This window comes from Aquarana catesbeiana, linkage group LG04, assembly GCF_042186555.1.
Source record: "Aquarana catesbeiana isolate 2022-GZ linkage group LG04, ASM4218655v1, whole genome shotgun sequence".
Lineage (NCBI taxonomy): Eukaryota > Metazoa > Chordata > Amphibia > Anura > Ranidae > Aquarana > Aquarana catesbeiana.
Window position 1 is genome coordinate 288,727,697 of NC_133327.1, and position 27,496 is coordinate 288,755,192.

At 43.8% G+C, this 27,496-nt stretch overlaps 1 protein-coding gene across 1 annotated transcript in view; it reads left to right on the forward strand.

Moving 5' to 3' along the window:
• Positions 1 to 27,496, forward strand: part of LOC141139992 (elongin-A-like) — a 210,424-nt gene that overhangs the window by 106,054 nt on the left and 76,874 nt on the right. The window contains exons 6-9 of the mRNA XM_073626676.1: positions 11,588 to 11,755; positions 12,403 to 12,500; positions 14,870 to 15,050; positions 18,848 to 18,971. Of these exons, the coding sequence (XP_073482777.1) occupies positions 11,588 to 11,755; positions 12,403 to 12,500; positions 14,870 to 15,050; positions 18,848 to 18,971 (571 nt within the window). The remainder of the gene's footprint in view (positions 1 to 11,587; positions 11,756 to 12,402; positions 12,501 to 14,869; positions 15,051 to 18,847; positions 18,972 to 27,496) is intronic.

The window sequence follows — 27,496 nt, forward strand, 5'->3', positions numbered from 1 at the left end:
GAAGCTGTGGAAAATGTTATGCTACCTGTAACCTCGTTCAGCATAACCGGTTTGGTGGTGGGTAAGTGATTGTTTGGGGAGGCATATTCATGGAGGGACACACAGATCGCTACAGGCTAGACAATGACACCTTGACTGCCAATAGGTATGGACATGAAATTCTTAGACCCATTGTCAAACCCTATGCTGGTGCAGTGATGCTAGGTTTCTCCTGGTGCATGACCATGTCTGGCCTCATGTGGAGAGAGTATGCAGCCAGTTTCTGGAGGATAAAGGACTTGATACTATTGAATGTCCCCCCACGCTCGCCTGACCCAAATCCAATAGAAAACCTCTAAGACATTATGTTTTGGTCCATCCGATGCCACCAGGTTGCACCTCAGTCTGTTCAGGAGCTCAATGATCCCCTGGTCCACATCTGAGGGGAAATATGCCATCCGCTGTCTCAACATGCCCCGACATTGTCAGGCATGCATAAATGCATGTGGGGGCCATACAAACTGAGTACCATTTTTGAGTTGCTGCAATTAAATTTCGGCAAAATGGACAAGCCTGCTGCATGATTTCATCACTTTAATTTTCGGGGGGGGGGGGGGGGGGCTTGGAATTCAGCCCTCTGTAAGTTGATGAGTTTCATTTCCATCAAACCATGTGGCATAATTTCGTTCCTAACACATTACCCAGTCCAGATCAGTATAGATATCCAGCATGATGATATTTTTCCCCACTGAGATCTGATGTGTTTTCAAAGTGTTCCTTTAATTTTCTTGAGCAGTGTATATACACTTGGGCCAGGTCCTGCACCCCACTTTGCAGGAGATCTGAACCACAAAGGCATTTGATATCGACCTCTACTTTATAATGTTCTCTAACAATGATCCTAAATTAATTGAGGCTAATCAACAATGGGAGCTGGGGCTCTCTGGACTTGTCGACAGAGGATTGGGAACATGTATATACACCTACATCCATAAAGGCTCCACCAACGTTTCCGCTCAGGAGAATGGTCTTAAAATCTACTTTACATGGTGTTGAACCCCGGAAATAATCCATAAATTCTGTTCCTCCATTGCCCCTCTTTGCCGGCAATGCAATAAAGAGAAAAGAAACAATCTTTAGTAGTCAAGTATTCTGTGCAATTAACCTCTAGGTTGAGCAGCTGCAAACACCACAACTTGACATATTGTTGTGCGATAGCAAAAAGAAATAACAAATGCTGCACTATATAAACCGTGAAATTAAGTAACGTGTCAGAAATGCAACCTTGAAAATATAGATCAAACAATTATTATATCAAATAGATCAAAATAAACACAATAAGGTGTCGCCACCTGTGTAGTGTGTGTGTGTGTGTGTGTGTGTGTGTGTATATACGGTAACAAAGTAAAAAAAAGTCTATAAGTGAATTCAACTTCAACATGATAGAAGAAAAGGCTTGTTGATCCAACCAAGAAAACACCCTGTTTATGCCGTCACTGATATGGAGGTTTAAATGCGCTTACCAGATTGTGTGGACTCAAATGTTGTTAACATTGAGTCAGATAGACTTCAGGAGAATAAGCTCTCCCACATTAAATTCTGTATTGCAGGTCCAACATCCAATTCCACATCAATAGCGGTGAAACTTCTTATGTAGTAGGTCAGTCATCATGAAAGTAAGATTCTCCACATAGTGTAAAACCATTCAAATAGTATTTATTTAAAAGAATATTGCACTTGCATCAAGCAGGAATTAAACTAGCATGTCTTTGTCGCAGTAGTTAGATGAGCGTCATCCTGACATGTTTAGCCTCAATAGACATTTGGGGTCTGAACGCCCCATCTCACCCTACATTTTATATAGCAACCTTCTAAAATAATTGTAGAAAAATTTGAATCAAATCTGGTAATGCTCCGTATCCCGGAAGTCACTTCCAAGATGACGTTCAAGCCTGCATGTCATGCCTCGATTTGGTTTAAACAACTGCGCATGCGCGATTCCAAGCCTCAGTCTCACAGACAGGATTGATTGAAACCGCGCATATAGTCCTATAACAGCGTGTACATCAAAAGGATTTGGTATATTGCACAAAACCTGGAAAGGGTCTACATGCGTTCCTAGTCTACTATTTTAAAGAGCGGCTGTATCTCACAATGCTAGGAATAGATATCTTCCATTACGGGGACACCCACTTATCAAATTTAAAAATAAGTATTACATTTGCTAAAATGTATTTTTGTGGAGGTATTTTAATGGCCTACTAATGAAAGGTGGATGGACTCATCTCAATTCCATTACCATGCTATTGGCTACTATTCTACGATAAAGTGTGAGGCGGTGTTTAATGCAAGAATAAACATGCGCCTTATCTATCTTTACAGGACAAATGTGAAATAAACATAATTATTAATAATTATCACTTGTTCCCCTCCTCAGACGGACATTTCCAAATTTGAACAATACCCAACTAGAAATCTAAAAATTGGGAGTAATAATATTCATACCCTAAGAAGTATTTATAAACAAGTTGTCCCACTCCATGTTAATTTCATGTGGGACCTCAACTCGTAGATCCAAAAAGTTTCTAATTTAGAAACGCCCCTCACATTTGAGTCTTCCCTCCATGGTGGCAAATATTTATCAATAATTTTGAAATTGGGTGCCACTAGGATTCTTATTGTAACATCTCAAGTAATGTGTAGGTACACTGTGTGGTTTGTTTTCCCCTTTTTCATATTTGCAAAATGTTTGTTCACCGCACAGAGAACGAACGCATAGGCCAACACACATATTGCTTACCACACGGACAAGTTATTAAGTAATCAATATTTTTGGCAGCACATGTAGTAAAAGCTTTCATTTTATATTTCCTTTTTTAGTTGTAGATTCAAAGATTTTGGTCTTTTACCTTTGACAGGAATTGGCAACATACATTTTCGACAGGGGTAATAACCAGGCACGTTGTGGAAAAAATGTGGTTCTCTTAGGGGGATTAATTACATTGGGGGCAATCTGGCCCCTCAATAAGGGGGCTCCCCTGTAGATAACTTTTTTAGCCCTTTCTGGAACGGAACCCAATTTACGTTCATTTTTGAGACTATCCCAATGTTTATTAACAATAGCTTTAATTTGTTTTGAGCTGAAAAGGCTATAAAAAAACGGACCATTTGAAGTTTATCTGCCAAAAGGGAATTCCTTTCGACATTGCCCACCCTGTCAATTTCCCTATCCAATTCTACTCTCAGGTAACCTTTTTCAAGAAACGCACACAATTCAGGATCTGTTGATTGAAATCCCGAGTGCTAGTACCGTTGTGTCGCAGGCGAAGAAACTGGCTACGTGGGACTGAACTGAGCCACGACCTATGGTGACAGCCATCAGTGGGTATAAACCTGTTGCGATCGGTTGGTTTAAAGTATGTTTTGATATCAAACCTTTGGTTAATAATTGATATCTCCAGATCTAGACAGTGAATTTTTTTCCTTACTCACTTCATAGCTAAGGGAAATACCCCCGTCATTGGCATTAAAGTGGATGTAAACCCTCACATACACCCAGTGAAGTGAACAGCCTCAGATGATGCACAGAGATGAAACCAATCTCCCTACATAAGTTTTACATGTATATCTGCTGTCTTCATCTTTATTTACAGTTTAGAAAGTGCCCATCATTTTAGGAGATTTTCTCTTCCTGGTTAGCACTGCAGTAAAGCATGGGCATACAGCCAAGACAGCTGATTGGAGGAAAGTATCGCTCAGTGTTAATCTATTTATAGCAACTACCCCAACACAAAACTCAGGCTGCTTTTATCATGTGACAGAGAACTTGTCAGGAGTTATCAGGCTGATAACAGAAGAACTGAGCTGGGGACAGCTACGGGACATAGTGCTTTGACGATTGATAACAAAACACTGCAGATATATGTGCCCAGCTCAAATTTCATGAATCGGGTTTACAGCCATTTTAAGGTCTAAAATTTAATTATGTAAGGATTCCTGATCTCCATTACAAAGGAGGAGGATGTCATCTATGTACCTTGCCCAAAGAACCAACTCCCATTTTAGCCATAAATAAATTTGCTAGGTAATAAGGAGCCAGGTTCACATCTACACATCTGGTGGTCTTAGACATTCAGCCCTTTTGGAAAGAAGTCCACCACCTTACCTCAAGTATCACCACATATGCCAGATTACAATCTGGCTCAATTTCTTCTGCACCACACATCCATAATCGGTTGCTGACACTCCATTTAATCAATGCAGCGGAAATGTGCATACTGGTACTTTGGCAGAGACAGTGCCCTTTTCAGTGTTGGCTGATTGGTTTCATTGCATTAAGAATATTGCATAAATGGGGGAACTTGTACATCAAGCCAGAGAAACTCCCTCCAAATTCTGGACTTGTTGGCTGAATATCACTGATTCCAAAGAATTCTCCCTTATTATGGCCAATCATACTGTTGGCCACTGAATTTGTTGATAGCCGGAGGGGAATAATGAAATACTCCTTTTCTCCTGACCCCTTGCCCTTTCTACACCCTCTTTTCCCCTTCCCCACTCCTTTCCTATCTTTTCACCCTTAGCCCCCCCCGTTTTGAGGACCAGATTCATATTTACGTGAACTGGTTATACCTATCGCTTGATATGTTCTGATTACTTCCATTGTATATGGATTACTGTTGCCCTGTTGCATTTTCCTAAATGTATATGAATAACTACAGACAGTGTTTATTTCTACTATGTAAGCTACTTTAGGAACTGTTATCCATAACCCTGATCCTTTTGATCCACAGGGATTAATTTGTTCATTTGTTCTAATCTGATTGTATACTTGTTTATAGTGTGTGTGTGTGTGTGTGTTTGAGTGTGTTTTAGAATGGTCTGGTGAAAAACTCAAAGCTCTTTGAAACTAAAATTCTACGTGTGGATCCAAAACTGCTTTACTTTACAGCAAGTCCACCAGGTGTGAAGGACTGTTCCCTCCTACACCACAGCCACAAAAATACCCTGAGGAGGCCCCAGGATTGAGGACACCAAGCAGGCTAGTACTAAGTACCACTGTAGAAAAACGTTTGTTATAATTCACCTCGATCAGTGAGGTATTGATATAAGATTTCAAGTTAAATTGAGCCAATTTCCCCCCCTTCCGCCCCCCCCCCCCCCCAGTCCTTTTCCTAAATTTCCATATAGTGGAATCCTCATGTAGTATTATAAATATATCTTAGATATGTGGCCAGTATGCTTGTCTAAAGTCCTACATGAGTACTCCATTGGGGTTGAGGAAGTCAACTCTCTCCTTTTTCCCATTTACGTCTTTCAGGACAGCACCATAGAGAGACCCTGGCTCCTCCCCTTCTGAGGAAACACCGCCTTCAACTTTTAGCTTTAAACCTCACCGCTCCCCCCGGCCCCTCAGTTCAGGTGTTTCCTCCGGTGGGGAGACATCGCAAGGGACCAGGGCTAAACAGCCAGGGAGGCTGAAGCTAATTGCAGGCTGAGCAGAGGGGGGTGATCGGGCGCTCTCTCTCTCTGTCTCCTGCTCACTTTCTTATAAAGACTGCAGTCTAAGAGGCTAGTGTGGCTGGGTACCTTTTTAGAAGGCTGCACATCACGTTCCTCCAGCTTCTCTTAGTGAAGCAGCAAGCCGGAGGGGTCCGTTTTCTTTTTGCCTAGCAGTGGCATAGGCGGAGGCACAGGAGACCCCCCTGCACTAGCAGCCAGCGTGGGAGCTCTGAGCGCTGGGTCGGAGGGCGGGTGACGTCATTTCCGGCGGAGGTCAGTGATTCCGTCTGACCCGTGACTTCCGGTTCCGGTCGCGGTGTTGAAAACGGACCGCGCGTTCGGCTGGTGCTGCCTCTGACCTGCTGTGGGGACAGCATACAGGGGTTTGGAACACCACTACGCTCTGAGGAGATGTCGGAAGCAGAGGCTTCAAGAACCGCTCCGGGAGAATCCTGCACCAGCCACTCCAAGGTAAGAGGAACCCTGGGGTGGTGTTCCCTTACCGCTTCCTGTAAGCTCCACAGGTGTAGATCTCCCCTTGGTGGTGAGGGGGGGAAGGGGTTGTGACTGGGTCCCTGGTGGTGGTCGGTCCCGGGAAATGCACCCCTGGTGGCCCTCTGTGGTAGTGCTGGTGGATAAGTTTGCTGATTGCTCCCTCTCTTTAACTTATTTTACAGGGCAAAGCTACAGAGAAAAGCAAGTCGCCCCACAGTACCAAGAGAAAATGCCCCTCATGCAGAATCACGATGGGGGAATCTTGGTCTAAGCCCCTCTGCAGGGAATGTATAGAGGGGTTAGTAAGGGAGCAGTCTGGGGAGCAGTCTTCAGATTTAGCAGCTTCCGTTAAGGAGCTTTCTAATACTGTGCAGACTTTTAAGGCACTTTTTTCCAGTCTTCAGTTGCCACAGCCGCAGGTTGTTTCCCCACCAGCACAGCAGAGTGTACCTCAGTCCTTAATGGATGCTCCCTCGGGAAGTGGAGAGAATCCAGGAGGGGCCAGACTCGAGGTGGAGGAAGAGCCTGATAGCGGGTCTTCTGATCCCCAGGGGGAATCGGAGGGAGAGGAGGTGGAAGGGGAATCCACAAGATCCTCTCGCTACAAACTTTCCCTGGAAGAGGTGGAGGAGCTCCTAGGAGCTATTCATACCACCCTAGGAATCCAGGAGGAAAGGAAGAAGCTATCGCTCCATGACCAGATGTACAAGGGACTAGGGGAACATAAAAGGAAGGTGTTCCCGGTCCATGAGGTCTTGGTCGACGCCATCAAAAAAGAGTGGCAAGATCCTGAAAGGAAACCTTTCCTTTCAAGAGCACTTAAGCGTAGGTTCCCCTTTGCAGAAGAGGAGACGCTGGTATGGAACAAATCCCCTAAGCTAGACGCAGCCTTTTCGCAGGTCTCCAGGCACACTGACTTGGCCTTTGAGGACATGGGGGCACTCCCAGATCCCATGGATAAGAGGATAGATTCCCTCTTGAAAAAATCCTGGGACTCCTCTCTAGGGAACCTTAAACCCGCCATGGCGTCCACAGTGGTGGCACGAAACATGGAGTACTGGCTGACGCAAATTAAAGCACACATAGAGGCAGGAACGCCTAAGGAAGTAATCCTGTCGTCTTTTCCCATGCTTCTTAAAGGAGTAGCTTATCTGGCAGATGCTTCGGCTGAATCGGTGCGCATGTCCGCAAGATCAGCCGCATTGTCCAATTCGGCAAGAAGAGCCTTATGGCTTAAAACGTGGCAGGGAGATACCGCATCCAAGGTTAAACTTTGCGGCATTCCTCTCACGGGGGACTTGCTTTTCGGACCAGGTCTGGAAGTCGTGTTGGATCGAACGGCTGACAGAAAAAAGGCATTTCCTTTTAAAAGGAAACCGGCAGAGACTAAAAGGAAGTCTCGGCCCTGGAAGAAATTGGACCCCCCAAAATCTGATCAACAGAAAAAGGGGTGGGGACAAAAAGGGAAAGGGCATGGGGGGGCTATTTTTCGCCCTCCTGAACAGCCCAGAAAGACTAAGTGACAGAATAACGGTGGGAGGAAGACTGGGGGCCTTCCTTCCACAGTGGGAGATAATCTCCAACCATTTTATTTTGGAAGTCATAAGAAGAGGGTACAGGTTAGAGTTTGCAGAACCTCCACCATGCAGACTCCTGGTAACCACGCTACCGAAATGTGCAGAGAGGTCAGCGGCTCTCCTTTCCTCCCTCCAGGAGTTGGAGGAACAGGAGGTAGTAGTTCGAGTTCCAGAAGGGGAGACGGGCAGAGGCTTTTACTCCCACATTTTTTGTGGTGCGCAAACCCTCGGGGAAGTTCAGGCTCATCCTGAACCTGAAGCCTCTGAACGTCTCGCTCACCTACAGGAGGTTCCGTATGGACTCGATCTATTCGGTAAAAACACTCCTTCCTCCAAACTGCTTCATGGCATCGATAGACTTGAGGGATGCCTACCTGCACATTCCCGTTGCAGATCAGTGTCAGAAGTTCCTCAGGCTGGCAGTAAATACCAGGGAAGGGACGGTTCATTGGCAGTTCAGGGCCCTTCCCTTCGGGCTATCCTCTTCCCCCCGCATCTTCACCAAAGTCATGGTAGAAGTCTTGGCTTTCCTACGGGTCAAGGGCATCTCAGTGATCGCATATTTAGACGATCTACTACTTTTTGCCTCTTCCCCGGAACAACTGTCGCAGGACCTGCAGTTTACAAGGAATATTCTAGAGGGTCTAGGTTGGCTCTTAAATCTGGAAAAGTCCAATTTGAATCCATCGCAAAAGGTAATCTTTTTAGGTTACCTGTTGGATTCAACAAAACAGAAAGTCTTCCTGCCAAGGGAGAAGATCCTGAAGGTAGACAAAGCAATGTTGTCACTTCAGGGCAGCCAGCAAATATCAGTAAGAAAGGCTATGTCAGCCTTGGGGTTATTGACGGCTGCACTTCCAGCAGTTCAATGGGCAGGGTTACACTTTCGCCCTTTACAACTCTTCATCCTGAATATTTGGGACCACAGCCAGGGGTCTTTGGACTCCCTGATAACTATACCAGGCCAGGTCAAAAGATCCCTATGGTGGTGGCGAAGAGAGGCCAATCTCTCACAGGGTTTGGACTGGGTTCTGCCGGTGTCCAGATGCGTCACGACCGATGCGAGTGGCATGGGTTGGGGGGCGCATATGGAGGACCGGGTGGCTCAAGGCGTCTGGCGGAGGGAGGACGCAAGAAGATCCTCCAACTGGAAGGAACTGACGGCAGTAGCCTTGGCGCTCAGAGCTTTTCAAAAGGAACTGCAGGGACAGCATGTGAGAGTCCGGTCGGACAACTCTTCAGCTGTAGCCTACATAAACAGGCAGGGGGGTACCAAAAGCAGACCCTTGTGGACCCTGGTAGAAAGCATTCTCAGATGGGCCGAAGTGAACGTCCTATCCCTCTCGGCAGTGCATCTGAAGGGGGAGCAAAATCTGGTGGCAGATTTCCTCAGCAGGAAACGGCTGAAAGAAGGCAACTGGGTTCTGAACCAGGGGGTTTTCGAGGCAATATCCCAGAAATGGGGAAGGCCATGCATAGACCTCTTTGCCTCGAGAGAAAACAGGAAGGTGCATCTTTTCTTCTCCCTAAACAGGTGGGATGGAGCCCTAGGGGTAGACGCACTGGCTCAGAGTTGGGCTTTCGACAGGTGTTATGCCTTCCCCCCTCCGGTACTGATCCCGGCCGTCCTAAGAAAATTCCAGCTGGAAAACACGACCCTCATTCTTATTGCGCCACATTGGCCCAGGAGGCCTTGGTTCTCCATCCTGAGAAGTCTGGCAGCAGAACCCCCCTGGCTTTTGCCAGTTCAGGAGAATCTCCTTTCCCAGGGGCCAATCTGTTGTCCCCAGGTGGAGAGATGGAGCCTCGCGGCTTGGCTACTGAGGAGGAATTGCTAAAGAGCAGGGGTTTCTCAGATAGCTTAGTGAAGACCCTCCTAAATTGCAGGAAAAAAGAAACCCAGGCTATCTACCAAAAAACGTGGAAACGTTTTAATAGCTGGTGCACAGAAACTTCCTTTGATGTTCACAGTACTATAGCGGTCTTAGAGTTCCTGCAAGCAGGGGCGGACAAGGGGTTAGCCCTTGGCACCCTGAAGGGACAGGTTTCCGCTTTGAGTGTGTTTCTGGATAAACAACTAGCCTCCGATCCTTGGATCATTAGATTTTTTAAAGCATTGAGTAGGCAGAGACCTTTGAGGGTCTCCCCCTTCCCGATTTGGGATCTTTCTTTGGTCTTACAAGCGCTTACAGGGGAACCCTTTGAGCCATTGGAGACGTGTACGCTAAAATGGATTAGCCTCAAAACGGTGTTTTTGGTGGCAATCACTACGGCAAGAAGAGTGAGTGAACTCGAGGCCCTCTCCATTAGGGCACCTTTTTTTCAGATATTTCCGGACCGAGTAGTTTTTAAAACCGACCCGGCCTTTTTGCCTAAGGTGGCCTCGGTTTTTCATAGAGGCCAGGAAATTGTTTTGCCCACCTTTTGTGTGAATCCTGTGAGGGAACAGGAACATAGGTTTCATAAACTAGATGTAAGAAGGTGTGTCCTGCAGTACTTGGAGGATACAAAACCATTTAGAAAATCTGATTCCTTTTTTGTGTTATTTTCAGGAACCAGGAAGGGAGGCAGAGCCTCTAGGCGCACCATAGCTAGGTGGTTAAGGTTGGTCATCAGCCAGGCTTATATAATTAGCGGGATGGAAGCCCCTAGGGGTATCAGGGCACACTCCACTAGGGCAGTGGCGACCTCTCAGGCCGAGTGGGCTGGTACGTCTCCGGAACAGATCTGTAGAGCGGCAACGTGGTCCAGATTCGACACGTCCGTGAAACACTACAGATTGGACCTTCTGTCAGCAAAAGACCAGGCTTTTGGGCGTAAGGTTCTGCAGGCAGTAGTCCCACCCTAAGCTAAGGTGCTCGCTCATCCTCTCTATGGTGCTGTCCTGAAAGACGTAAATGGGAAAATCAGAGTTACTTACCGGTAACGTCCTTTTCCAGGAGTCTTTCAGGACAGCACAGTTACCCACCCTACTTTAGGGACATTCGTGAAGAGTTCATCGCAGAAGAACGTCAGGTAAGATCAGAGTTATTATGACGTGTCCTTGTGTCTCCCCAGCTAACCGGAGGTCCTCTTGAAGAACTGAGGGGCCGGGGGGAGCGGTGAGGTTTAAAGCTAAAAGTTGAAGGCGGTGTTTCCTCAGAAGGGGAGGAGCCAGGGTCTCTCTATGGTGCTGTCCTGAAAGACTCCTGGAAAAGGACGTTACCGGTAAGTAACTCCGATTTTTCAATTTATCCTGTCCTTTTTGAATGAGCGCATAGCTGGGAATCAAGCTATGATTCTGCAATGCCAATTAAATCCCAATGTTTTTCAAATACCAAAACTTCACCTTCTATTTTGCTAGCGATTTACTTCAGGCATTTTAAAAACAGCCACTTTAATAAATCATTGTGTCTTAGACTTCCACTATAACTTGTACAATTGAGCTTAGAAATGTATCCATAAATATACTGTGATATAGGGATCCCCTACTTGCCTCCATAAGACAAATTTTGCTTCCATGTAGGTGTTGCACTTTTAATATCTCTTCACTATATGCTCCAATAAATTCAGCATATTTAAAACCTGGTCTATAAAAGCTTAATCCACTCAGAACTATTAGGCAATTTTGGCAGATGGTGTCAAGCTAAACTAAATAGATTTTTTTCTGACCCTTGGGAGCACACATTAGTCTCTGAACAGGAGTTTCCAGGCCTGCCGCAGATATTGCTACCCTCACTGTTTTAATGTAGTTGGTGCCATACAAAATGCAACAGGAAGAAATTATCAACTTAAAATAGGTGGGAACAAAACCTGAAACTGTGGCAGGAGGATCCTACCATGGGGTCTCTAAGAAAAATAAAAACCAGATGACTTTGCTCATAGAATGTGTGTGGATTTCAATATATATTGGCTAGTATCATGTAATATAACAGATTTAACGTGGTTCTTAAACTAGTATGAATGGTACTGCAGATGATGAGCTCTGCATTTCTGTGTCTTCTGTGTCTTCACCATTTTTGAGATCTGCTTTTTTCATTCTATTTTCAATACAGGGAATATACCAGAGCCTGTGGCTGAAATAAGTCCTGAAACAAATGGTTTTACTGGAAGACGTCTCAACTCTAAAATGTTGGTGTATTCTGGTTCCAAGACAATTTATCTTCCAAAGATGCTTACGCTATACCAGCAATGTCTACGTGTGCTTCAGAACAATATTGACTGTAAGTGTGACTGTGAATATTGGTGTTGCTCTGCTAGAGGAAAATGGAATACAACTTTAGAAAGTTAACTGGCAGAAATCAAAGGCTCTCAGCAGCTAGGTGCAGCCACTGGCCCCGTTCAATATGACAACAGGTCATCGGTGGTAGCAACTATTCATGGTTTTATGCACAGCCGGGGTTTACCTGTGGTGATTTCTGCTGGATGCAGTGGTCACTTCAGGTGATCACAGAATCTGCAGACAGCTGTGAATCCCTGCGGCCACCAGCGGGGTTGGATGAGCGGCTAAAGCGGAAAGGTGGATGAATGATGTCGTGATCTCTCCACCTCAGCCAATCAGGGGAGCCTCTGTATTCATTCAGAGAATACAAAGCTGCCTAAGAATAGCTGACTGCCACTCAACTTGACAGTATTTTGTTCCGGATGTGGGACAGGAAGTCTGTCCCACACAAGTATACACAAGGCTGTACACTGAATGTAGCTGAGGCTACATACACTTTATACAGTGCATCCCATGTGTGCATCTGTTAGTGTAGAAATTATTTTGTTTGGGCCAGCAAACCTGGAATTCAGCTATAATGCCATAAACAGACTATATCACATATGTTATGGACCACTTTTTTATCCTTATTTCTTGTCTACTTTGTAGCAATCCAAGAAGTTGGAGGTGTACCGTTTGATATCCTGAAGCCAGTTCTTGACCGTTGTACTCCAGAGCAGCTTAATCGCATTGAAGAATGTAATCCAGTATGTCAAACCTTCTTCCCCTTTTTTTTTTCTCCTAATCTTCTCTATAAACCCCTATACAGTGCTCTGTTGTCACTGGACCAGGTCACCCCACTGGAGGATTTGCCCTCAGTCCTGGTGACAATGGTCCTCATGAGTCATAGAGAGGGTAAATGTCAGAGATGGCAATAAAAACCTGATGAGGTTTTAACCCACTCACTACTCTATCCAAATCTTTTTAAAAAATGGCTTTACTATACACTTTTGTTTAAAGCCCTAATCCAGGCAGCATAATAAAAATTCTCTTGCAATTCGGGATGGCACCCCCATTTTGTTTAAACTGCCTGAATTAGGTTACATTTTTTGTTTATTTTATTTATATATTTTTATTTAGAGGTAGAGGAATGGGTTGTAATGCTTGCCATAGACCCCATACACACTATTAGATTTTTTGCTGATTTTTGTCTTCATATTTACCCAAATCATATAATATGAGGTCAAACCTTAAGAGTTTCAATTTGTATGCAATCAGGGAGGCCCTTGCACTACATGGTTTTGGTAAATCTGAAGACAAAAACCTGCAGAAAATCTAAGTGTGTATGGGGTCTTATTCTTTACTCCAGTAGGCTTCCACTATATTGTGTGACCGATCCCTTAAAGCCTCCTCTCTTCTGGTGCTCTGGCCAGTGGTCACTCTTTGTCATCATGGTTAATGCAGGACCAGCAGTCCTGCATTGTACATGAGAATGGTGAGGGCCCGCCCACAACCCAGAGCTTCGGAGAGAAGAGGAGAGTTCCAGTGGCCAGGGGAGTGAGTAATAAAGGTAAGTGTTTCTTCTACCTCTAGGCTTAACAAGCATTTAACCCTTGCACTACTGGGAGCCCACTGCAAGGGTATGTATTTATTTTTTAAAATCCTTGAGTTCGGCTGTAAGGGCGCTTTTACGCCACGTGATCTGGCATTTTGGTGCATTTTCTGAAAGCGCACCAAAGATGCAGCATGCAGGACTTTTGGTGCGATTTTGGAAAATGCACCAAAAACACTCAATCTAATAGAAGTCGATCAAAGTATGGGTAACCCGCACGAAAACCATGGATACACTGCATTGCATCCACACTATGGCAAAACTGCATCTGGGCAGTATGGGAAAAAAAACCCTAAAGCATTGTGTTAGAAACTTTTAGAGGGTCCGGTACCCATGTAGTATGCAGTAGTTGTTACATGTGTCTTGGACAAAGGTCTGGCTCAGATGCATGAGGTGTGTTGGCATGTGCCTTATGCTTACAATGATCAGCCATAACATTATGGCCACCAATGGGTAAAAGGGATATCTTGTTACAATGGTATCTAAAAATTGGTGGGATATATTGGGCAGGAAGTGAACATGTTGTCCATGAAGTTGATGTGGTGAAAGCAGAAAAAAATGGGTATCTCAGTTTGTTGTTATGGGGCTGTGAAGCCCATGGTGTCCCATGTCCACAGCAAAAAATGTCTACAATGGGCACCAGAACTGGACTATGGAGCAATGGAAGAAGGTGGCTTGGTCTGATGAATCATGTTTTCTTTCACATCGTGTGGATGGCTGGGGTGCGTGTGTGTCACTTACCTGGGGAAGAGATGGCACCAGGATGCGGTAGAAGGATGCTTTGGGCAATGTTCTGCTGGGAAACCTTGAGTCCTGCCATTCATGTGGATGTTACATTGGTGTCCATGACTCAATGGGTCAGGGCTGTTTTAGCAAAAGGGGGCCATACTCCATATTAGGTGTGTGGTCATACTTTTATGGCTGATCGGTATATGTTGCAATAATATTAGTCTATTGTGATATTGTATTAATCTGTGGCAGTTTTATAGGTTTTTACGTTAATGCATACTATGCATTAAGGTAAAAAAAACTCTGTACCACAGGACCCCACCCTCCCTTAGAGCCATAATTACCTGGGCCTGATCTCGATCCAGCGCTGAGTTTTAAGAGCAGGGGCTCTTTCGCTCCTCACTGCTGTCAATCAAATTTCATCACACAGGGGGTGTTGCTGAGCCATACTGTCTGTGTCTATAAACAAAGCCAGGAGCGCCAGCAGGGGACCCCCCAAGAAGAGGATGGGGCTGCTCTGTGCAAAACCACACCACACCACAGCACAGAGCAAGTAAGTATAACATGTTTGTACTTTTAATAAAAAAAAAAAATGAAAGCTGTACAATCACTTTAAGTAACATAGCAGCCGATTTAACATAGCAGTGTCTTTTTAATAAGCACAGGGAAACCAACAGAACTGCATAGGTCTCTGTTCTTTGGTGAATAGCATAGCATATGTCTGATGTGTAGATTTTTTATTTTTTTAACACTCTGTAGAACATGTAAAGTAAGGCCATTCTTTTTGTACTAAAGGACTTTATGGAAGACTCTGACTACCTGTGGAGGAAACACTGTGAAAGGGACTTTAAAGGCCACCAGCTCTTAGAATACGAGTCTTCACGAGAGATGTATTTAAGGCTCTTCAGTGCAAGAGAGGAAAAGTTAAAAATGATAACTCAAAATATCAGTTCAATATACTCTGGAAAGCCTAAAGGTTTGTATCCTTAAGCAATTTAAACAAACCACACAATTCACCTACAGTTCATGAGCCCCAGGAAAGATTGCAGTGAATAATTTGTATTGCAAATTACAAGGTGCTTCTACATACAAATCAAAAACCTTTCTAGCGTTAAATCTCTACACCTGGTATCCATACCAAAAAAAACATAAATACTCTTAATCAGAATTTAGGTTTTATTTAAAATGTCTCCCTACTGATTGAACATTGTACAGTAATCGCTATGCCCATTTGACTGATCATAATTTGCATGCATATTTAGTTGTTGGTGACAAGGGAACAGCTGAATTGTAATTACTCCTAGGTTTTAATAGTTGAGGAACGTGTGTGTGTGTGTGTGTGTGTGTGTGTGTGTGTGTGTTTCATACACAGTCAAATATAGAAATAAATGTTCTTGCTGCTATTCCATTCTAAAATGTTTAAAGTATGGGAGCGAACAATTTTAGCTTACTGTTGAAGGTGCAGGATCAGTGCCAGGAGCCCTAAAGTCCAGCAAAGGAACAAAAATGTGCACAGGTGACTGGTGATTGTTAACCAAACGGGAAGAAAGTTGAATTATACCCAATAGGCACATGGGTGGCAATAGGAACCCAGCACAGTTGATCTTTCTCCATTGACTCCTCTCCAACAGATTCCTGTGATTTAACAATTGTCCATTGCCATATTTTGGTAATGACATCAGCCAACATCCCTAACCCTTTGTTTTACATTCAGTTGTCAGCTAGGAATCTGCTCAACAGCTGAATGGAGCTAGGAATGAGTCACTGGTTGCTAGGACTCCAACAGCCACGACTTCATAGGAGTTGTGTGGGGCCGGCCCAGTTGGTGCCCAGGATGAAAGAATGGCACACAGAGGCCAATTAAAGCGACAAATATTATTTGATCAGATGAAGTGAACAGGGAGAACAGCAGTGAGGTATTTGGCTTAAAGGATAAGTTCACCTTTGGGAAATTGTTACATGTTCCAGGAGGAGATAGCCAACTGATTGATTGTTGGTATTGATTAACTTCTAGGAGATATAGAGGTTCGCAGAAGAGCACAGATGGCCTTGACACCACAGGTTGAGACACAGCAATGCACTGCTTGAGTACCACACAAGGGTCTACTGTTACCATCCGGTTGGATAGGAGAATAAGGGTGGTGCCCAGGTTGATTAACTGAACCATCACCTTACCCAGATGAACCTTGGAAAGGGTTTGGGCGTTCAGCCATTTTCCGGACACCTCAACAGCTCGATGGGGTTCAACTATGAGGCCCCTTCAGAACTTTCTCTGCGCCCAGATGAGAGAAGCAGCTTCTTGGTGATGTTTGCACAATGCCCACTTGGTCTGTCTGTTGACGACTGTCTGTGATTTAGAACTTGCAAGACTGTGTTTTGCCAGACTACTAGATGTTTACACCCCTGGTTATAGCCACAAGATCTTTCCATTTAGGTTAGCAGTCGGGACAAGTCAAAGTCCTTGAGGACATTCATAACAAGATCATGTGTACAGAGGAGACAGGGGATTGCGGGTCACCACTAGACCTACATGCTCCACTGCTTGGTGAAGTATCTGCATGGTCATCCAAGTTATTCCTTCTACCACTATATGTAAGTTATTGGCCGCCTGCAAGGATAACCGCGACACGTCCAGCTGGTTCCAGGGCCTAGACTGCTTCCCATAAGTCCTACTCCGTAGTGGTAACTTCAGATCCTGTATCTATGAGACAAGGGGGTAGATTTACAAAAATGTGAAGCACTCGGAATCTGGTGCAGCTGTGCATGGTAGCCAATCAGCTTCTAGCTTCGGCTTGTTCAATTAAACTTTGGCAATAAAACCTGGAAGCTGATTGGTTTCTGTGTGAGAGTTGGACCAGATTTTGCACTCCCTAGTTTTAGAAAATACCCCCCCCCCCAATGGATCTCCTGGTCATTGATTAGGGCGGTAACCACCAGATTTGGAGCAACCATTGAGTCGTGAGTTTAGGACATTTGTTAACCTCTTGCGAGGGACACCCCTATTCTCAAGGCGGCTGCAATTTCTGGCCAGGCTTCCATAGCATCCCCACATCGCCAGCACCTCCGGTCTTCATCAGTGTATCTCTGTAAAGGGTTCCCCCTTACGAGAACTGGGCTAACTCCTGCTTAACCGTAGTCCTCTTGTTGCATGAGTCAATTCTGTGTCAGCGACCATATGGCTGTTTGCAAAGCCAAAAGAGGGTTATGAGCCAAGGTCTTCTCCCTAAAATATATAGTTGCCGCTGCAACCTCCTGTTCCTGGGCCACTGCCTCCACTATCGCATCATTGAAGGTGAGGGAAGGTTGGGACCTCGCCCGTTCCTGTAAGGTCCAACACACTGGCCACACTCACCCTGCCTATAAGCTGGTTCCATAACTTGTCTAGAGTGCCTAAATTGGCACACCCCTGAAGATCTTCTTTCTTCTTCCCTCCTCCTTACCTCCTCCCTCCTTCCTTCCTCTTCCATTTTTTTTTTTCTTCAATTTCTGCATGGCTGCTGCAAAGTAGGTAAAATTCTAGCCCTCTTGCTGTATGCAAATTAAGAATCTGCGTCTCCTCTTCATCAGAGTAACATTCTTCCCAGAGAGATCTTCCACCCGTGTGACTATTTGTTCCTCCTCTGGCATGACCATGATAGATTGGGGCGGGGGGGGGGGGGGGGGCGGCGGTCATCATCCTCTTAGGAATTGATAGTAGTTCTGAAATTTGCTTGATGGGAATCTGATAGAGGTGTACTTCACTTTCCAGTCTTTCTTCCCATTCCCCCAGCGAGATGTTTGAACCATTGAATTATGGAGCTAGCGCTAGGGCCACTCCTAAAGATGCATAGTGGTCCCTAGGACCCCATCTGTGCCAGCTGTTGTGTTCAGCATATCCTGCTGATTGCATTGTGGGTGAAGCCAGTTAGTTGTTACCCAATATGGAAGAATGGCACACAGAGACCAAGTAAAGTGGCACAATTATTATTTGGTCAGATGAAGGTAACACAGCACATGGAGAACAGTGGCAACAGTTCAAAATACTATGGTATCGGTGTCTTGTAACAGTCAGCACAGGTGCAGTAGTTCTCAGCGCTGCTACTGCTCCCCTGGTGAAACCCACAAAGACTGCAGGGGAACAGTGTTCCTCTCATCCTCCATTCCCTCTGTACAGCAGCCAGCAACACAGTGCCACCTACAGAGGGGATGGTAAACTGCACCTGCCCATATGTGGAGGAAGCTTTCACATTAATGCTTCACAGCACATACATAGCCCACTCTCAGCACTGGCAACTCTCTGTACACTAACTGTACACTAACAAAGATGGTCTTAATCACCCCCAGTTTCCAAATCGGAATAGTTGTAATTATTTAGAATTTATTGCAGCCATAGTGACTGATCAAGAAAAAAAAAAGGGGGGGGGGGTGAACGAGAACTACCTGAAACTGTCACACTGCCAGAAAAGTGTTATAAATGCTTTTATTAACACCCCCCAGTGTTTCATTTGACAAACTAGGAAACCAAAAAGTTATTTATATTTAAGTCAAAGCTAGAACACTTCACATAATATATCAAGGTACCTTTTTAGATGGAAGCATATAGATGTTTCATTAGGCAACTGCCATTAGTACATTGATAAATAAGGGAGCATTACCAATAAACACTTTGTGAAATTATATATACGTTAGGTGGTCTTTAGGTTAATAGAGCAAGAGTAAGGGTTAAAAAAAGTAATCATTTTTTATTAGCGTAAATTAGGTGAATGATTTTATTTTTTTTTTTCCTTTTTTAAGGTCGGCAAGTAAAACTCGCTTACATTCATGGAGAAGCCAAACCTCCCAGATACATTCGTCGCAAGCAGGAGATTAATGGAACGGCTGGACCTATCGTACAGCCTCATCCCATAGAGAAACTCAAGTATGTTGTGTGCGTTTGTTTTTTTTAACTTTAACCACATGTTTTGTTTTTTTAATTTGTCTTTTGTGTATATACAAACACACAGACGCACACCCAACCACCACAACAGAACTTTGGGGGCAGTCTTCAGTTCAAATAGTCGCCTGAATGACCACAAGTTTCTCCTCCAAGAACAGTATGATACTCCCACCATATAAAATGCATTTAGAATTCTATGCATGTTCTCGTTATAGACATTGCTTTGTTCAGCAGTAGTCTCTACCCCCTCTGCAGACATTTCTCATTATTACTGTAGTCACTTTGCTATGATGAACAAAGTTAGGATAGTTTGCGGCTCTTCTTAATAGCACCAAATTGATATGCTGGATTCATCATACTGGGGGAGATTTACTAAAACGGTTTTACACAGAATCTGGTGCAGCTGTGCATAGTAACCAATCAGCTTCTAGGCTTTATTGTCAAAGTTTACCAGAACTGAAGCTGAAGTTAGAAGCTGATTCGTTATTATGCACAGCTGCACTAGATTCTATGTTCACCAGTTAAATCTCCCCCACTGCTTACCTCCCGCCAGAAAGGGGAGCCGGAAAGTAAAGGAGCTCCATAGACTTCTATGCTAACCGATTTGGAATGTGGTGATTAAAGTTCAGAAAGGAAGCCATAGCTTGGCCTTCTATTTAACCATTGGACTATTCCAAGGTGCATAAATATTTCCATAAAAATAAGTAATTGCATAGCAATGTGTCCAAAAAGATGGGTGTAGACATTTCGCAGGTGAACTATAAAGAAAGCAGCTGGCAATAACCCAAAAGAACATGTGTATAAACCGTAAAAAACAAAAACTGCTGCTCTAAGTGAACAACAATAAATGAATATGTAATGTGATCAGTCCATTAAAGTGTTCAAATGAATAATGTGAAGAAAACAATCCTTTGTAAATAGTGTCTCAAAAAGATGAAAAGCTGATAATCCAATGTGCACCTTCCACCATAAGAGATGGCTAGACTCCATGTTATAGGAGCCTAGCAAAGAGTGGGTTCAATGCAGCATGAGGGATCTATCCAAAAGATACGTGCAGAATGATGACATCAACCGCTCCGGTTATTCCATTTCTCTCTCATTCGTGATTAAAATGTAAAAGAGGAAAGTTCGCCACATAGTATAAAAACCAAGTGGTTTATTTGAAATCATTCAATGTAACAAGTCCAACAATAGAGTAAAAAATCCTGGATAAAAATCAATCTGCAGATCACAAGGTAGATTAGTGTGGTGTGATTAGGCATGGACCCCACCCTACTATTTCAATCATAACTGACGTCATTAGGAGTATAGCGTTCATGTCGACACCCACGCTATTTGTCAAGTCCAAGGTGGAAAGAGAGCAGCTGATCAAAGTGCACTAATCGCCTGATTAACATAACCACCATGGGATTAAAATGAGTGATCCAACCCAATTGTAACTGGATTGATCACAAAACAAGGGGAGGGTCACTCAATAAAATAGCCACACCTCAATATTAAAATTAAAATTAGTATGGCCTCAGCAATAAATGCCAGATCAAGCCTCGTTTGGAGCTCAGAAAATGAACCAAGCCTCACTCTCAGTTCAGCAAGGTTGCAGCGCAAAATAAAAACCAAACCTCGACCTGAGAGGCAGGAAATGACGCGATCTCATAGACTAAATGGAGATCAAGCAAAAATTAAAATAAAAACCAAACCTTGACCTGAAAGGCAGGAAGTGGCGCAATCTCCATAGACTAGACAGAGATCAAGCACAGTCACCCCGGAACTGACATAACTGAATGTTCCACCCAAAAGGATAAAAAATATATATATAAAAAATAGTTGTGGATAACAAATAAAAAAGGAGAAAGTAGAAAAAATAGACTCAATATGACTATCGCAGTATAGTTACCGTGGGCAATGTAAAGATATATTGTATATAATTAAAAATAAGCTAATAATTATGGAAACATTGCTTCACTCTTTTCACCTAGAACCACCACATCAAATGTTAACAAACAATATAGACTCCAAGTGAAAATATATTGTGTACTTTAGGATAAAATGGTGATCCTCCCGCTATAGATATGGTAAAATTACCCGCTTACCGGGTTATAGAGATCTTATGGGCTTGTTGCATTAGCCTGCCGGCATCAGTGATCTCCACCTGGATAACGATCAAGAGAGATGTCCTCATCCACTTCGAAGGATCAGCAAGCAAGCACTTTCCTTTTTGTTCATATACCTGATTTCCACAGCTATGGGGGGGGGGTTAATTATCTCCCTTGGATCCTCCACTCATCCCGACCCCTCAATAGAAACAAAATAGGGGAGACTCCATAGTGCAGATGTATAACATTGATTTATTAAAAAATCATTTGAAAAGTCACTAAAAAACTCCACAGCAATTTGGTCACAGCAATAAAACTCAGCACACTGGAAACTGCAAACCAAAAATTTCAAATTGCACAGCAATAGCAATTGCACAGCAAATTTGCACAGCAAATGGGAACCAGATAAAAAAAGTTCAGCTAAAAATAGCACACAAGCAGCAGAGGATCAAACCGACTGACTGCAGGGGGAAAAAATGATTGAAAAAACGTGATGGCGTCACAGCCACTTGGTCCACCCGACGCGTTTCCCCTCAACAGGCATCCACTGGGAACAGAGACATGTCTTTTTCAATCATTTTACCTGTAACACTTGAAGAGAGAGTTTTTTGCCTCTCCCACTAGTGTTAATGTCATGAAAGGCATCCCGTTAGCACAAAGATTGGTATTACTATTAAAGCACCAACAACTTTCATATGTGATCCAAAAATGATGAAAGAAAATAAAGTGAACAATAACATAAATAAATACTCCACTGTAGTTATATATGTGCGTGACTAATACCAATTTTTTATCCACATATTTTGAAAGTCCAAAAGTAGATATATAAAAAAAATTACAAAAGAAAGTGTCCAAAAGAGCGATTAAATGTGACTTTCTATAAATATAAATCCGTGACTGTCACCGTGTTGAACTCCCGTCACCTGGTATAGATTGAAGGCTTACCAGACAGCCTCTGATCAGAGGCATAGAGCTAACAGCTTGGGGTTTACCCTCCACAGCGGCTGGAACTTTATCTGGGATGATGGATGTAGATCAGCAAACGATCACCACAGGCCTCCAGACAGCGGTACAATCAGGGAAAAAAGCTCTCACCGATATGGAAGTATTCAAAAGAAAAGAGAGAACTCCAATGGTGTAGAACGTTTTATCTCTTGTTTATTAAAAAAACGCCACACTGGCATCCATAAAAACACTTTTCCTTGCAAGGAACCAATACAGCTTTAAAACGAAACTCCGCGCATGCGCCGTCGGTACGAGTGTGTCAACCCTACGGCCGTTTCGTCAGAAATGACATCATCAGGGGCACACGAGAGGCCACTCCCTACACTCTGGGCTCCGCCATCAGGTACGTGACAGTTAATTTTACGTACTGCACATTTTTTGCATGGGTAGAAACCTACCAGTTGGAAGAAAGAACGTTTTTGGTGGGTCCAATAAATTGGGTGCTATACTGGTCTGTAGGGAGGGCAACCCCCTAAAAATAACCCCTGGCGCTCTTCCCGTCTTGGACTTGACAATTAGAGTGATGACGTCAGTTATGATGAAACTAGTAGGGTGAAGTCCATGCCTAGTCACACCATGCTATTGTACCTTGTGATCTGCAGATTGCTTTTTATCCAGGATTTTTTACTCTATTGTTGGTCTTGTTACAGTGTATGATTTCAAATAAACCACTCAGTTTTTATACTATGTGGCGAACCTTCCTCTTTTACATTTTAATCACGAATGAGCGAGAAATGGCATAACCAGCGTGTTTGATGTCATTATCAGTCTGCACGTATCTGTTGGATATATCCTTCATGCTGCATTGAACCCATGCTTTGCTAAGCTCCTATAACGTGGGGTCTAGCCATCTGGTAAGGATACACCCTTTTCTTATCACAGTGGAAGGTGCACTTTGGATCATCAGCTTTCCATCTTTTTGAGACACTATTTACAAAGGATTGTTTTCTTCACATTATTCATTTGAATGCTTTAATGGACTGATCACATTTAGATATTTATTTATTGTTGTTCACTTAGTGCAGCATTTTTTGTTGTTTTTTAGCGATATATCCACCTACAAAGGTTGGACTACACATTAAGACCCCAGTTTTAGCAGGATAGATGGTACATCAAAACATTAGAGAGCACTGGAGCCTAACGCGATACCAGGCTCATATGATCAAGCCAGGGTGACCAGATTGTACCAATCTTTTTTACTTTTTATTGAATTATTGAGGAAAAATTTTATTTTACTTTTAATAGGAAATGCACTTTATTAAGATCAAATATCCGGTCAGACAGGGTTGGAGGATACAGGGAAGTGCACTTAAGGGGGATTTTTGTCTACAGGCTACAAAGAGAACGTACGAATCAACTCCTTTCCTGTTTTAAAAAATCTTTGGCAACAAAACCCTGCCCTGTATCCCATGTCCCCAGCCCTCTGGACTCTGACACGTTTCCTAGGCACCTCTGTGTCCTCTCTAAAGCTCTCTTGGGGGAATTTATGTAATGTCTTAGATTCCCTTGGAATCCATTTGAATTCCGTTGGCTTGCTGGGAGGTTCTAACAGATTACCCTCAAGGAGGCCAGCCTCACAGCTTACAAGCCATTAATGTGGAATGTTCACTGTTCAGTGCGGTTATTAATATAGTTCAGGCCAGAAGCCAGTTTACACTGTAGCCCCATGCATTTACTGAAGAATCACGTTTCCTCTTCAGCCGGTGACATTTATACAATTTTCTTATTTTATTTAGATTTACTGTCAAATATGTGGTAAAGAGAATGTATTTAGATTTACTGTCAAATATGTAGTAAAGGGAATGCATTAAAGTATAACTAAAGGCAAACTTTTATTTTAGTTTTGGATACAGTGGAGAGGTATTGGAACACTTGTCAGTTCTTATTGCTGTCTGTGCACCTGTTAAGGAGATTCACCCTCCTCTATTTGCCCTGTTTACTATTATCATTTAAAGTGAAAGTTAAAGAAAATCCCAAATGGTGGGTTGTCCCCAGAAAAGTAATAGAGGGGAAATCTTCCAATGGGGGCACTAGTTCTGGTGACCTTGGGGTCACCAAAGAAATCCCTTAATTTGCACAAATTTCCTCTCACTTCCTGTTTGGCAATGGGACAGGAAGTGAAGGGAAATCTCTGCAATGGGACACAGTGGGGATGGTGAAAAAAAATCTACCGGGTTATAACCCTCCCTTAGTCTATCCAAAATGGGGGGGGGGGGCACTGAAAATTGTTTCCTACTTACCCTAATTTTATTTTCCTGGTGCCTATTCAGGGCAGCATACATATGATAGTAGCCCCGCCTATTAGACCAGTGCATAGCTATAAAAAGTTAACACCCACACAACAACCCATTCCCTGTACATCGCTAGGAGCGAACTGGATGGATTTGGTGTGCTACCATGGATAGGCACCAGGAGAAGAATCTACGGTAAGTAGGATGCAATCAATAAATGGCTATCAGGGTGGGAAGCTTCAGCAAATTATATCATAAGAAAGAGAGTAAGCTATTGGCTTCCTGCCAAAGACAGTTGTAGTGAGGACTACTAAGCCCATCATAGTGTTGAAAGAATGCGCCATAATAGAACCGGATTGGCTCCCATGCCTGCCATTTTGGCTGACATCTCTGCATGAGGTGCCCACGATGTTTAGATGCTGCTGGAGGAACGTACAGCAATTACTTTCAGTAGTTGCAGCCCGACCATATAGTGGGACCTTAGAATTAACTTTTAGGAACTGCACGATGATTGTGCACTGGAGCCATCTACCATTGTTGGTTTCTAAGGAGCTAGTTATAGCTACTTTGGCTAGCTAATGACTGTTTGCAAGTGTGCCATCATTGATCTGGATGTATTTTAGGAGTACTTCACCTAAGTCAGACAAATCAATCTCACTATGGGATAGGCAATCAAACGCCCACAGGCTCCTGATGCCATGATAACAGCAAGGCTGTGAACTTCCTGCAGCTCAAAGAGCTTCCGCAATAAATCTTATGGGAAGCTGGCTTCAGATAAGGGCCGCCTGGTAGAAAAACAATTGAGCACCATCCGCGATACCCTCCCCATCTACACCAACATTCAAATCCCCAGGACAGGCCTGTGGAGCGCATCCCCTCCTAAAGGGGACACGCCCCCAAAGCCTGCCCCAAAAATACAGCGTAGATGGGAAAGGACAATGGACAGCACCCAAATGTTCCCGCAGCAAGTGCATTAATCCGGCTACAATCACCCCAAGCCTTTGGTAGAACACAGGGACAGTGAGGATAGAAGACTAGGTGGCAGCATTGCCAATCTGGTAAACCGTAGTCTGTAGCCAAAAACTCAGGATACACTCAGATTAGAGTGCATCTTGTCAGGACAGGATGAAACCTGAACTCTAGACCATGGAGTTGGTTGTTGGTCTGCTGAGTCGACTTGATATGATGGAGCTAGAAATCAAAGCATCAGTACAGGATCCATCTTGATATACAAAAGAGGAAAGTAAAGGGAATGGGCTGTTATGTGGGTGTTAACTTTTTTTATAGCTATGCACTGGTCCTGTGGGCGGAATTAGGCGGGGCTACTATCATATGTATGCTGACATGGAGGCACCAGGAAAGTTTTGCATATAGTTCTATTTTAAAAGGGAGTTCCACCCATTTAAAAGTCAGCAGATACAGAAAGTAGAAATGTGTAGCTGCTGACTTTTAATAACCAGACACTCACCTGTCCCACAGTCCAGCAATGCATGAAGCCTCGCTCCTCTCCCCCTCCTCTCTGCAGCGCCAGCATTCTAATGCCCCGTACACACGGTCGGACATTGATCGGACATTCCGACAACAAAATCCTAGGATTTTTTCCAACGGATGTTGGCTCAAACTTGTTTTACATACACACGGTCGCACAAAGTTGTCGGAATTTCCGATCGCCAACAACGCGGTGACGTCAGCCACGTACGACGAGACTAGAAAAGGCCAGTTCAGAACCAAGCGCGGCACCCTTTGGGCTCCTTTTGCTAATCTCGTGTTAGTAAAAGTTTGGTGAGAGACGATTCGCGCTTTTTCAGACTCGTGGCTTTCAGATCGTTTTCTGCGGATCAGTTTGTGCTTGTGGGTTTGTATCTGCTCTTCAGTGCGTGCAAGCAAGTTCCGCGTGACTTAGTCATTGTGTTCTTGTTCGTTCGTTCGTTACTGTTTTTCAGGTCGCTCTTCACAGGCCTTGCTGTTCTTCAGTGCATTCTGTTACTTCGTTCTGAGCAGCCGACCGTTTTCTAGCCATGTTGCGTATATGTACTCCTCGGAGAGGTCGTGCTGTGCGGGGGCTTGGTGTTGGGGTCCTGACCTTGACACAAGTCCAGTCCATGAACAGGGTGGGGAGGAGTTCATGGACCAAGAATTGGTTGCTTCAGCGTGACCAGTTCTCTCATATGCCTTTGCTCCGTGAGATCCGCGAGAATAATCCTGATGATTTCAGGAACTTTCTCCAGATGATGGACCCCGTATTTCACCGTTTGTTGGCTTTGCTGACCCCCTATATCAGCAGGCAGGATACCTGCATTAAGCAAGCCATCACTCCGGAGCAGAGGCTGGTCGCTACCCTGCGGTACTTGGTGACAGGGAGAAGCCTGCAGGACTTAAAGTTCTCGACAGGCATCTCCCCCCAGGCCCTGGGGATCATTATCCCAGAGACCTGTTCTGCCATCATACAGGTCCTGCAGAAGGAGTATATTAAGGTAAGATTTTTATCCTTTAACATCACATTTTATTGTATATAATGTTTGATAATATATTGTATTTCTTTCCTCATTCCCTAATTACCATGATTGGAATATGCTGTGAATGTCCCCTTTGTCCTCATGCATGCTGGATTTTTATGTCATTATTTTTTTTGTCCTTCATACATATTTGCCTTCACTAACCTCCCCAGCATGCTCTCCTGGTCCTATATTCACCTCATGTAGTCACTTAACAATGTATTTTATCAGCTCCATAGTAGTGCTTTACCCCAAACACCCCCTAAAATGTTTTTACATGTGATTTGTGCTTTAAATTCAGGCAAAGTGCCAGAGGCATTTTTTTGTAGTGTCCCCAAATCATTTTTATTAACCCTCCCTCCCCCCAACTGCTAAGTCAGCTGATACCAATTATCTATCTATCTATCCTCAATCCTCTATCTGCTGACTTGGCCAAACCCATACACACTATATCCATCTCTTTAGTGGTGAGATTTATGGATGATTTCCCCAAAGCATGTAGTAGGGCCTGCCTGTATACTTGCAAATGGTACAGTTTAAAGTTTTTGTATCCTATTATTATCTTGATAGGTAATAGCAGAATGTCCAAATGTGCTCAAATGTGTACAGTGTGTATTTATATCTTTGTATTATGACACTTCTTACCTGTCCAGTGGGCTGCCAATAGTGTAACTAAGGAGGGG